The sequence below is a fragment of the Ranitomeya variabilis genome, chromosome 1, assembly GCF_051348905.1.
Source record: "Ranitomeya variabilis isolate aRanVar5 chromosome 1, aRanVar5.hap1, whole genome shotgun sequence".
Lineage (NCBI taxonomy): Eukaryota > Metazoa > Chordata > Amphibia > Anura > Dendrobatidae > Ranitomeya > Ranitomeya variabilis.
This window is the reverse complement of record NC_135232.1, coordinates 710,299,284-710,312,873: the sequence shown is the minus strand read 5'-3', so window position 1 is coordinate 710,312,873 and position 13,590 is coordinate 710,299,284. Positions and strand designations below refer to the sequence as shown.

General features: G+C 49.8%; 1 protein-coding gene across 2 annotated transcripts in view; it reads right to left on the bottom strand.

The window, feature by feature from the left end:
• The window catches only part of ATG2B (autophagy related 2B), a 90,812-nt gene that overhangs the window by 73,497 nt on the left and 3,725 nt on the right, over window positions 1-13,590 (bottom strand). For both annotated transcript variants that reach the window (XM_077267366.1, XM_077267365.1), the window contains exons 3-11: window positions 10,005-10,167; window positions 9,779-9,928; window positions 8,566-8,668; window positions 8,329-8,491; window positions 7,815-7,994; window positions 7,029-7,125; window positions 5,801-5,983; window positions 5,555-5,709; window positions 5,287-5,389 (exon numbers count right to left, since the gene is read on the bottom strand). In XM_077267366.1, the coding sequence (XP_077123481.1) occupies window positions 5,287-5,389; window positions 5,555-5,709; window positions 5,801-5,983; window positions 7,029-7,125; window positions 7,815-7,994; window positions 8,329-8,491; window positions 8,566-8,668; window positions 9,779-9,928; window positions 10,005-10,167 (1,297 nt within the window). The remainder of the gene's footprint in view (window positions 1-5,286; window positions 5,390-5,554; window positions 5,710-5,800; window positions 5,984-7,028; window positions 7,126-7,814; window positions 7,995-8,328; window positions 8,492-8,565; window positions 8,669-9,778; window positions 9,929-10,004; window positions 10,168-13,590) is intronic.

Below are 13,590 nucleotides of genomic sequence, written 5' to 3'. Positions count from 1 at the left end.
AAAGTCCGCGGCCCAGTTTTCGACGCCTGGAATGTGCACCGCGGAAATGGTGGAATGGTTGGCTTCGGCCCAACGAAGGATGTGTGAGACTTCCTGCATCGCCGCCCTGCTGCGGGTACCCCCCTGGTGGTTTATGTAAGCCACCGCTGTGACATTGTCCGAATGGATTCGGAGGATCGGGTGACCCGCGAGCAGGGGATGAAAACGAATCAGGGCGAGCCTGATTGCCCGAATCTCCAGAATGTTTATAGGGAGCCTCGACTCCCGAAGAGTCCAGCGACCCTGGGCAGAGTGGTGAAGAAACACCGCACCCCAGCCGAGAAGACTGGCATCGGTGGTTACCACAAACCATCGGATCGGGAGAAAGGATTTCCCCTGGAGGAGAGAGGGACCCAGGGTCCACCATAACAGGGCTTGTCTGGTCCGCAGAGATAAAGGACATGGACGGTCGAGTGATAAGGGACTCCTGTCCCAGTTGTCCAATAGAGCCCGTTGCAAGGGGCGAAGATGGAGTTGGGCGAAAGGGACCGCTTCCATCACGGCTACCATTTTGCCCAGGATCCTCATGGCGAAGCGAATGGTACGGGGATGAGGATGGCAGAGCGTCCGAACTCCAAGTTGAAGCTCTCGGGCCTTGGACCGAGGGAGTAAGACCAGACCCCTTGAGGTGTCCAGGATCATTCCCAAAAAGGAGATCCGACGGGCAGGAACGGGGGAGGACTTCTCCCAGTTGATCAACCAACCCAGGCGCGAAAGCGAATCCAAGGTAATCTGGACGCTTGCCTCGCAGGCCTGAAAAGACGGACCCTTTATAAGGAGGTCGTCTAAGTAAGGCAACACGACCACTCCACGAGAGTGAAGAATTGCCATGACGGCCGCCATCACCTTCGTGAAAACCCTGGGCGCCGTGGCAAGACCGAAGGGTAAAGCTGTGAATTGGAAATGGTCGTCCAGGATGGCAAAACGGAGGAACCTTTGATGAGGCGGGAATATTGGAATATGGAGATAGGCATCCTTGATATCTATTGATGCCAGGAATTCCCCCCTCTCCATTGAGGTGATGACCGACCGGAGAGATTCCATTCTGAAGTGCCGTACCTTTACGCACTTGTTCAGGAGCTTCAGGTCTAAAATGGGACGCATTGTTCCGTCCTTTTTTGGCACGACGAAGAGATTTGAGTAAAAACCTCTGAACCGGTCGTGTTCCGGAACCGGAACAATGACCCCGCACTGGCGGAGGGAATGAATGGCGCAAAGAAGTGCGCGAGATTGGGCACCCGAACTGGGGAGGCGAGAGGGAAAAAACCGAGCTGGGGGGGAGGCGGAGAACTCTATTTTGTAGCCAGACGACACCAGATCCCTGACCCATTCGTCGTGTATGACGGAGAGCCAGACTTGCTGAAAAAGAAGTAGGCGTCCGCCTACCTTGGAGGTGTCGCCTGGACAAGTTCGCGAGTCATTGCGAAGGGAATCTGGCAGGCCTGGACCCTCTGGTTCTGGGCTGCCTAGGCTTTCCTCGCCAGGACGGGTTTGGCCTAAAAGAGGGACGAACGTCTCTGTCTGAGCGAGTGGATCGGTCCAATCTGGAAGGGGCGGCAGGATTGGACCAGGCTGGACTGCTACGAAAGGGCCGAAAGCGAAAATATGGTTGACGCTGGAAAGTAGTCTTGGGCCTCTGTTGGGGAAGGAACTTGCTCTTTCCCCCTGTAGCGTTGGAGATAAGCTGGTCTAGTTTTTCTCCAAAAAGACGCCCACTCTGAAAAGGGAGAGAAATGAGCAACTTTTTTGAGGAGGAATCTGCGCGCCACTCTCTGAGCCAAATAGCCCTTCTGATGGTGATGGCATTAGAAGCTGCCGATGCTGCACAGTTTGCTGCATCGAGAGAAGCGTACATTACATAATCACCGGCCATGGCAATTTGTCTGGCGAGGTCCGCCATCTCAGAGGGAAGATCCTGATCGTGAACAGATTTTGCTAGGGCATCTGCCCAGGAAACCATTGCCTTGGCCACCCAAGCCGCGGCAAAGGAAGGAGAAAAGGAAGATCCTGAGGCTTCGTACACTGAGCGAGCTAGGGAATCTAGCTGGCGCTCTGTGGGATTTTTAATTGAGGCGCCATTAGGAACGGACAAAAGAGTATTGGACGCTAGGCGCGAAACCGGAGGATCTACCAAAGGGGATTCCGTCCAGTCTTTAACCAGATCTGCGGGAAAAGGATATTTCGATTCCAGGGTCTTTTTGCCTATGACACGCTTATCCGGGCGCTCCCTGTGTCGCTTGACAATATCCAGAAAATCTGGGTGAGAGGCGAACGTTTTATGGGAACGCTTGTTTCTAGTAAAGGAAACTGAATGTTCCGGAGCAGGATTAGGGTTATCGTCCACTTTAAGGGCGTGATTGACAGCCTCAATGAGGGAGTCAACTGTAGATCTAAACTCAGGAGCATCCGGGTCTAAGGATACGTCAGACTCATATTCAGAGTCGTGAACGCTACGACCCCCTAACGAGGGTGAGCGAGAGGCGGAGCCGCCAGAAGCTGAGTGGCGTGGGGAGTGTTCAGGAGAGGTAGAACGGATCCGTTTTCTGGATGACCGTGCCTCTTTCTGGAGAGAGCGGCCCCTGCTGGCCGACGATTCCCCTGCTACGGAGGGATCTCTTAATCCGAGAAAAGGATTGCCCCGCTCCCCAGGAGGGTGCTGAATGGATTTGATAGCATTGGCTAAAAAATCCACAGAGTGAGACAGAGAGGCGACCCACGCGGGGGGACTAGATACACCAGAGTCGGTGGCGGTGGAGGGCTCCTGGGCACTTGGGGCATCGCAGGTTGAGCAGAGGGGGGAAATCTGAGGCCGAGGAAGTGGAGCCTGGCAGGTGGTACACGCAGAAAAAAAGGTAGTATGCAATTTAGAGGTTTTAGACCTTGTCTGTGACATGGTGTACCCTAGTGTAACAGATTGCAGGGTCTAAGATAAAGTGAGGGCGGCGCTGCTGGGGAGGACCTGACGTGGTCTCCTTACCCGAGGTCCTGTGTCCCACCAAGAAGAGAGGAAGAGCGGTGGAGTTGGAGAAGGTCGGTGTTCGCAGCGCTGCACGTGGAGAAGCTGCGGCAGGAAGATCTGAAGCTGCAGCGTGCAGGAGAAGATCCAAGATGGCCACCGAGAGTAAAGTAGGAAGTCTCGCAGAGAGTGAGAAGCGCCAGGACCGGGGGGCGGCGCCGCCGATGATGCGAAAAAAGGGGCGGAGCCTATCGGAAGAACCGAGCTAGGCCAAAGCCGGGGACTAAATTTGCGGCTTCGGCCCGGCGCGACGCCGCTGCGCGCCGGAGGCTATGGGACCCGTACCACTGCTAAAAGGGAGCCCTCCGACCGCCGCGGGTGACCCCCCCCCCCCCCCGAGGCACTTACCCCAATAATGCTGCCCACAGATCCAGGTGAGCAGTGCCCGGGGTTATAAGGACGGTGCAGGGATTGGGGAGCCTCTAAGCCACTATCCCCTGAAAAGGGGGGTGGAGAGGGAACCGTCCGCCACCATCCATCAGCCGCATAATCAGTGGTGATGCAGTGGGGGCTGCACGGACGCCACAAGATGAGGTGCCTCTGAACAGCCGAGGGTGAAACCTGGTGGGCAGGGCATATGTCCGGCAATAGAGCCTGGCTGCAGAAGAGGGTACTGGAGGTGATACTTCAGTGCTCGTCTGTAAAGTGAGGGGGGAGATCGGACCCTTGAAGGGGCCCGTCGCCCCTAGAATCAGCTCAGGCAGTGGCATCCCGCGTCGCAGGAGAGGGTACGGAGAGGTGAAACTCCCGTGCTCGCCTGTTGTTGGTTCGGTGGAGAACGGAACATGAAAGAATCCGTCGCCCCCTTCGTCCGGAAATAGAAAGGATTTAAAGAAAAAAATTCCAGTGTGCCTCCTACGGACACTAAGCTTGAACTGGGTCTCTGGAAGCCAGCATGAGGGTGTATACTGCAGGGGAAGAGCTAACCTTTTTTTGTCTCAGCTTAGTGTCAGCCTCCTAGTGACAGCAGCATTACACCCATGGTCCTGTGTCCCCCAATGTGGCGATGGAGAAACATATCCAGGATACTGTACTCTGGGTTAGGACTACCAGTCCCAGCAATCCTTGAGGAGGTCTCCTTGCTATCATAGGAGGCAGTTAAATCCTTATGCTGCGCTCTCCTCCATTTCCTTATATTGTGACTTCTACCTCCCAGCACATACATGAATCAGTGCTGATGCTGCGGTGATCACAGGAGTTCATTACCTAGTAAGGTCCTTTAACAGACACATGTTCAGCTTTGGAAGCGTTACTCCTCCACCCCTCAAAAAACAAACAAAAAACAACTTATTCTCTATCCATATACCCTGCTGAGACATATTTCTGGGGTCTCGGTGCCTTGATCTCCAAGAGTTCAGTAATTTATCCCCTACCCTATGGACAGAGAATAACTATTACTAGGGAATTATCCTTTAACCTCTTAGATATTTACTTTATTTCAGCAATCTCAATCAATCTCTTTTTTTCACATTTGGAAGGGAATTGAATTGATTGCAGATAGGCGGTGGCCCATGTCCCAAGACCCCCACTGATTACTCATTAGGCCTCCGAAAAGAGACAACATTTTTAATTAAACTATTGCAAAAATGCATGCATGGGGAACTATACTTCCATGCAATTTTTCAGAATAACCGGTCCCATTTGGGCACAGGAGGAACTACACTATACCATGATATAACTTGTATTCTGCGTCTCCACCACTTTTTCCCTATGCAGACTCCATACCCAATTTGTATTGGACTATGAGCTGAGTGGGAAAAGACTAGGTCTAATGAGGTCTCCCAAAAAGAGGGACTCCTACTTCATTCCGTTTTTTTTAGCACACAGAAAAGCAGCAGCATAAATTACATTTTACAGCACCAGTGAGCAGTGTAGCTGTGAATCCAGCTGGGGGGGGGGGGTAAAAGACTTGTTAGAAAGCTCAGCATGATCTTTCTGTTTATCCTTATGCCCACTTTGCTCACTATGGTACTCCATAAAGTATAATAGGGGGTGGAAGGAGAGTTCAGGAAGCAGAACAAAGAGTAGAAAGTGTCTCATAAGTGGAGAAACAAGCAGTTTTTTTATATAAAGATATATTACAAAGTTTCTTATATTCACCTAGACTACTTATTAATAGATAGTTTGTTAAAAAGTACAGATCCCTTTTAAGTAAAAGAAAAAAAAAAGAAGATGCCCTCAAGGTTTCGGTAGATTTTTTAAAGAATACTTTAATATTTTCTATAACTTACAGGTTCTTCTAAGGGAATTTTGGTGCACGCTGGGTTTGAATGAAGCTCCTTGTACTACGGACTCTTCGGATCTACCGTGGTCCTGGTAGTCACTCCATGCTGCCTGCAAATAAAACAAATATTCTAATAAGGCCGACTGGTAAATCAGAGGTTGGCGTTTATGCCTTACACAGATATTATCAGTTTTGCTTTTGTTGTGGTGTCCCATTTTGCAAAACTTGGCAATACAAGGAAGTGCATGTATTGGAGCAAGATGGACGGTACCTACCGCAGCGCCCCCTAGTGGTGACCCAACAGGAGAATTGTTATAAGTGCTAGTCAACGACAGGTCCAAATCCACAGTGGGTGGATCTCCGAGGGGTGGGAGGGAGGAGAGGCTGTGTGACATGTCCATATCTGCCATTGAGAAGAAAACTTCTTCATCTAGATGGGGTGGGGGGAAAAAAAAAAAAATGACAAAACACTTGCACACAACAAATGCTCCAGATACACAGGGGGGTGCCGGTCTCCATACCGTGGCTAGAAGGGGTCTTTGCGGTGTCCGTTTCATAAAAGCTGTGATCGGCAGAAGCCCCTCCAGACAGGTCTTCCTTTCTCAGATAACGTTTCAGCTCCATCTGAAGACGCATCTCATCTTCTTGTTGCATTGGGCGACTCTTCCGGTCTTTTCTGGACATGCCCAATCGGCTGGAGGTTTCTGGGAACAGTAATGTGGGACGAATAAGTGTTCTAGTAACGGCCCGTATAGTGGGGAGGTAATCATTAGTCGCTCACTATATGTGGCTCACATCAGCAGGGAGGAAGTAAAGAAACTACAGGGACCAGCAATCACAGAGGATGTCTCCTTGGAATAATATGTTATTACCCATCGCTGCGCCCTTTCCTCTGGTTATACCTCACATTGTAGAGCAGTGCCGATGCTGCTGTAAGTACATGACTTTACTAGCTAGAAGATACCAATAAGACCAGCTTCTGTAGACAGATATTCACATTACGTCAGCTATCAATCTCTGACTATATCAATCTATTAATGGCTCACGTCAGCAGGGAGGAAATTAAGTGTTGCAGTAATACACTATCCTTTTTGATACTCTTCCTCATATAGAAATGTATGGAAAACATAGGTTGGGAAGTTGATCAAATTAACAAACATCATTGAGAATTCTATGTTGAGCTTTCAAATACATTTACACCATCTGTTACGGAACAGCCGTAAAGTGCAACTGCTGCACAACAGTACATACAATTTGGCTAAAGAAACCCTTTTTTAAAAGCAAACCTCTCAGCTTTTCTGGAGTATGTACAACTGGGTCCTATAACCTCTGGGACTCCAGCTGTTGTCAAACTACAGCTCCCAGCATGTCCTGACAGCACAAAGTTGTAGTTTTGAAATCGCTGGAGCGCTGCAGGTTGCAGACCCCTGACGTATTCAGTGATATTACATGTTAGCATGAAGGATTAGCGGCAGCTTGCGACGATACAACGAGCGTTGATGCATCAGATAATATTCCCCTTTTGCACAGATTTAGATAAACACTCCTACTGATGCAGCATTTTAGTTGGAAGCCCATTAACAGGAGATAGCAGCCCCCTAAGGTGAGGGCAGCCCCCCACACAAAGATGAACAGCTGCTTTTCGGAAGGGTCAATGAGAGGATAGGCCTGGAATAACAATGTGGATGTGAGACTTATCCTGCGGCTTGGGAATGCGAGCGCAGTACACGGGCGATACGTAATCCTTACCTGGCCCAGCGATCGATGACAACATGTCTAGCAGCAGGTGAACTTGTCGGGGAGAAAGGAAGACGTGAAAAGAATCCACACGGCCATCCACGTCCAGCTGAAGAGAAGCAGAGGCGGCGATCAGTGACCGTACGGCACAGAAAACCAAACACCGTCCGACTTTGGATCTTTAATGGATGGAAGATTGGAGAGGGTCCCACACCCTGGACCCCCAGCGATCAGCTGATAGCAGTTCCCACGGCCACCAAATATTCATAGCGGACAGCGACAGACTCGCACACGTCATTGCAGTTCCCATTGCTGCCATGTAAAAGCCATTGGTGTCCCTCCCTCTGCTATAAACCCCGAGATGCTGCTGACGCTTTTAACCGTGGCATGTAAGGGGTTATTTGGCCAGAATATGAGGCATCTGATCTCAGCTGTAACATTGGGTGCCAGGCCATTAAGTCCCACAGGGCACAACCAGTCAGGCCCCGGATGGGGGTGCGCCACCACTTTTTGTCACTTTATTTGCTTAGGGATAGTGCGCATTTAGCTGAATGTATAAGACGAAAAGTTCTTCTGGCGTCTACTTACATTACCAGAGACCCCTAATTACCAGAGGGAGGCCAAAAAGGAGTGCCTTTATGCCCCTCTGGCTGGATCATACAGTTTTGTTTTTTTTGCAATGGACCTCTATGGTGCACGGGTGTGAGGACAGATCAGTGGTCGCCATGGTCTTACCGAGTGTACACATCAGATAGTGGCCCAAACACAGTGTGAACTTCGTCTTAGATCGTCACTGACCTTCGCTCCAGGAAGAACTTCATTCTGTTTCAGGATTAGCCCCAGCTCAATCCTGCCAACCAGAGAGGCGATCTGTACCGGCTCAGAGGGGGCGACTTCCGTTACACTCCTTGTGAACTGGGGGTGGGGTTCAAATACTGGTTTGGGGTTCCAGCTCGGTGACAGCTTTGGCTCTGTTTCCTGAAGAATGGTCATAAATATGATGCGTTAGTGGCTGCGGACAGCCCAATATTCAATACCTGTCATTTACAGAGCGCCAGCCGATCGGAACGCCCTTGTATAGGGGAGGGGAACCCGTGACTGACAGCCGCTCCGATACGCAGGGCATGGACTCCAATGGGTGATAATTAGGGACCCCACTACTGTAAAGCAGCTGTGGAAGGGGGGGGGGGGGAAGGCGTCCAAACAGCATTTTTTTAAAAATATAGCCCTGAAAAATGGACATCCCCCTTAAACAAGCGCCAGATAATCCATCTTTCTGCATTGTCAGATGCCGATACAGAAGACATGTTACCACGTGCAATGTTGAAGACACGGGCGAAGATCTCGCCGATGCGTCAAACTCGTCCCAGAAGAAGGAGACCCCGCTCAGCTCCAGGACTTTATGGGCGAAGGCGGAAGGTCTGTGGACGTTGATACCGGACTGATCATCCACGGTCTCGTCAGAATACACAGTCCTGCGGGTACAGGATCGGGGGGGTGAGCTACACCGCCTACCAACAGGGGGCGCGTCACACGTCCCGTCACCTACCTGCTGATGCGCATTTCCAGGGCACATCCGGTTTTGGAGTTCTCGGGGATGTTCTCTATCCTGAACACTGTGTCGATGAACGTGACGCGGACTCGTCGCAGGACTGTAAAATGACATCAGTGAAAGAAGACGGCTCATGAAAACGGGATTATAGTAATACCTCTGCTTACATTAACAATACGCGGCAGACGGGGTGCCATGTTAGGAGGGGATTCCATCCAGAGGACCACCCTTCCCTATAGAATGTGTAGGGTAAAATGAAGGCATCAGTCTGTACGAGCCATATGCCTTCGAGTTGTTCCTGGATGAATTATTTCTATTCACTGACAGCAAGCAGGAATATTACATAAGGTGAACACTAGCAATGCATCCCCTAGGGCCGGGGATGTATAACAGTGAGGTGCCATATGGCCGTCAATACAACGCATTGCCTGTCGCACCTTAACGTCAGTGATTAGTTTTATAATCTCTGCTTGCTGTCAGTGAATGGGAATAATACTTCCAGAGGCTTACAGAATGGTGGGCACAGTATCCTTACACTGTCTGCTCCTGCATCTAACAAGGACACCAAAGGTGCAAAAAATTGCACATGAAAACCGACATCCCTGCCTCATTGATACCGGGTACTACCCAGCTCTCCGGGGCTCTTCCCTCCACCTGGTGCCAGCCGCTATCCTCTCTCCCTTCCTTTCTGTGATCTACCCGTCTTTACTCCATAGGGAACTTTGCAGCTTTATTACATACAGGGTTCTAAGGATTACATAGGAATTGGGATGTCGGTTTTCATGTACAATTGTTTGCACCTTTGATCTTCTTGTTAGATGCAGGGGCATACAGTGTAAGGGCACTGTGCCCACCACTCTGTCCCCCAGGACAATTATTGTCCATCTCTATCTTCATATGGACAGAATATCAAAATGGTTTACTGATCTTAGCCTGTTCCATCACCTGTGATTCATCACATGAATATATATGTATCTCTTTGTCCTGGTTACTGTGTTGCCATACTATAGTATGTTCTATATATTGTGCAGGTTACACGCCTCAGTCGGTGATGGCAGAGTTGTTCCTTGTAGATGTTTTTAATGTTGGCCATGTTGTCTTCTAATAAATATTGATCTGTTTTTCTAGGATTCTGGTGTGGTATTAAGCAGTTCTTTTTACCTCTTTTGACACAACGGTGAAGTCTGACACTAAAAACACAAACACTTACCAGTCTCTATTGTTTCTGCAAACTTCTCCAATCCCTCGAAAGGCTGAGACGACTCCTGGTCATCGGTGAGCTTCTGGCTCAGACACTCGCGGGCCAGCTGCATGCTGCTGGTCATAAAGCTGGACCAGTACATCGGCTCCGAGGCCGAACCTGCGCAGGAAAGAAGAAGTGTCAGAGCGACCAATCAGGAGCAGAGGACTGGCGCCATCCAGACACTTTTACATACGCGGTCGTGGTCTTGGCCTGAAAACCATCTCTAGCCCCTTCACCTCCAGGGCACAGTTATCTTGTAGTAAGGACCCCCAGGGCACCGACAGAGAGATGGTCTGTATGAAGCCCTCAGTCACTTCCAGGGGGGCATCCGCCGACTCCAATATTTCATTAAGACTCTGGAAATGGGAGACAACAGTGAGTGCAGCTCTGCAGCATAATACTGGATAAGTATTATATGTACACAGTGACTGCACCAGCAGAATAGTGAGTGCAGCTCAGGACTATAATACAGGATGTAACTCAGGATCAGTAATGTAATGTATGTACACGGTGACTGCACCAGCAGAATAGTGAGTGCAGCTCTGGGGTATAATACAGGATGCAACTCAGGATCAGTAATGTAATGTATGTACACAGTGACGGCACCAGCAGAATAGTGAGTGCAGCTCTGGGGTATAATACAGGATGTAACTCAGGATCAGTAATGTATGTACACAGTGACTGCACCAGCAGAATAGTGAGTGCAGCTCTGGGGTATAATACAGGAAGTAACTCAGGATCAGTAATGTATGTACACAGTGACGGCACCAGCAGAATAGTGAATGTAGCTCAGGACTATAATACAGGATGCAACGCAGCATCAGTAATGTAATGTATGTACACAGTGACTGCACCAGCAGAATAGTGAGTGCAGCTCTGGAGTATAATACAGGATGTAACTCAGGATCAGTAATGTAATATATGTACACAGTGACTGCACCAGCAGAATAGTGAGTGCAGCTCTGGAGTATAAGGGTATGTGTCCACGTTCAGGAAACGCTGAGTTTATGACGCAGCGTTGAGCAGCATGCATAAAAAAAGCAGCGTCCAGATGTTACAGCATAGTGGAGGGGATTTCATGAAATCCTGTCTCCACTATGCAGTAAAAGACGCATGCGGCACACCTGAGAAAACTCACATGCGGCGCGTCTTAAGAACGCAGCATGTCCTTACATTGCAGAAAAAAACTTAAGGACAACGCAGGTGACCTGCCAGTGACCTCAGGTGCAGATTTGGTCAGGATTTTACCTGCATAAAATCCTGACCAAATCCTGAACGTGGACACATACCCTAATACAGGATGTAACTCAGGATCAGTACAGGATCAGTAATGTACCGTATGTACACAGTGAATGCACCAGCAGAATAGTGAGTGCAGCTCTGGAGTATAATCCAAGGATATGTGTCATTAGCTGCAGTGATCTCTCATTCCCCCCCATTGGACTTTGTCCCTATTTCTCAGCTCCATTGTGCAGGTATGGTCCATTTCCCAGTGTGATGGTACAGCAGAGTGAATATGCAGTTTTGTTTTCCTGCACAGACCCCTCATCTGTGGGGTTCAGCTTGCATCTCCCCAATGCTGCACATGAGGAGCTATCACCTCTTACAGGGTGATACATAGCAGCAGAGGGTCGGCTCTCGCCAGCTGCACACTGACAATCTTTGTCCCAGATGATCCCATTCCGGCTGACTTTGTGATGTGATTTTTGGACACAGAGCAATAAGAAGATGCCATTCACCCTGTGTGACGTATCCACGGCATTACCAGTGGCGACATCTGCCTGCGGCATAAACTGACTCACGACAGACAAACTCAGGAATAGATGCTGATCACTGACTGCAATGAGAGATCGCACCCACAGATCACAGGGACTTGTGCCGCCACTATTCATGGAGGCGATAAATGGAGCAGTCCCCAAAGATAGCGCTGCCATATCTGACCTGCCCCCCATCCAGCCATCGGTGATTACCTAATCAGTGCATAAGTGATACAGCCTTAAGTAATACCCCTTTAAGACAACCTGGCGCCTGAGCAGGGAGCCGCTGCAGAGACCCAAGTCCTGCCACATGCAGATATAGATCTGTACCCAAGCAATGGACTTTTGGGACGTTGCCACCTCCTCTATTAATCTTGCTTTTACTCCGAGAATAGATCCCCGCATCATTCATATTTAATATCGGCCGAACCACATCTACTTGTAGCGAGAATGATCAGCCACGTAGTAATGTGCCGGGAACATTAACCCTCTGGCATCCACCAAATTGCCGAAACCTGATCTGGTGCAACATGCGCCCCATTTTATTGGAGTTTTCAGAATAGTGACAATGTGTTGTTTTTTTTTGTCTAGTCAGAAAGGCAAGTGAACCGCCACACTCCGGGTCTACAATGCCCAGTGCAGCGGCCGCACTATGGGAACCTCTCCCCCCCCCCCCCCCGCCAAGAGCCACCGCTGCACTACGGGGACACCCCACAAAGAGCTGCCACCGCCCTACAGGGACGCCCCGCCAAGAGTTGCCGCCGCACTAAAGGGACGCCTCATCAAGATCTGCCACCGCCTTACGGGGGCGCCCTGCCAAGAGCTGTCATCGCACTACGGGGGCGCCAGCAAAGAGCTCCTGTCGCACTACGGGGACGCCCTGCCAAGAGCTGTCGTCGCACTACAGGAGCGCCAGCAAAGAGCTCCTGTCGCACTATGGGGACGCCCCATCAAGAGCTGCCGCCGCACTATGCGGACGCCCTGCCAAGAGCTGCCACACTTACAAGGACCCCGCCGCACTACAGGGACGCACCACCTAGAGCCGCCGCACTACACGGATGCCCCGCTTAAAGCTTCCGCCGCACTACAGGGACGCCCCGCCAAGAAATGCCACTGCACTACTGGGATGCCCAGCCAAGAGCCGCTGCATTACGGGGATGCCCCGTCAAGAGCTGACAAACACCAGAAATGCTCTGACTCATCATAATTCAGCCCTTTGTCACAGCCACTCAGATTGCTGGACTCCTTTCCATTTTTTCCCTGTTTCCGACACCTCAACTTCAAGAACTCACCCTCATTGGCTGCCTCTCATCCTCCCCTTCCCAGGAACCAAATATTCCAAATACTCATGTATTAAGAGAAGCATAGAGTTTAGTCATTATCTCCCTCTACTCCTCCTTGGTCAGGCATCATCTGGAATACTGTGTCCAGTTCTGGGCAAATTTTAAAAAAGACATTGAAAAACTGGAGCAAGTTCAGAGAAGAGCGACCAGGAAGGTGAGCGGACTGCAAAGTATGTCCTACGAGGAACGACCAAAGGATCTGGGAATATTTAGCTTGCAAAAAAGAAGGCAAACAGGAGGATTAATAGCTGTCTACAAATATCTGAAGGGCTGTCACAGTGTAGCGGGATCATTTTTCTCATCTGCACATGGAACCAGAGAAACAATGGAATGAAACTGAAAGGGAGAAGACACAGATTAGACATTGGAAAAAACATTTTGACACTGAAGGTGATCAATGAGTGGAACAGGCTGCCACAAGAGGTGGTGAGTGCTCCTTCAATGGAAGTCTTCAAACAGAGGCTGGACAGACATCTGTCTGAGATGGTTTAGTGAATCCTGCATTGAGCAGATGGTTGGACCAGATGACCCTGGAGGCCACTTCCAACCTAAAATTCTAGGATTCTATGATTAAGAATATGACTTTGGTTTCGCCAGATTGTCTCTAGTTTCTGAGATATTAAATTGTTAATTAAAGTAGAATTCTGGCTTCAAAAAGTGGCTTTTATAGCACTGTAAG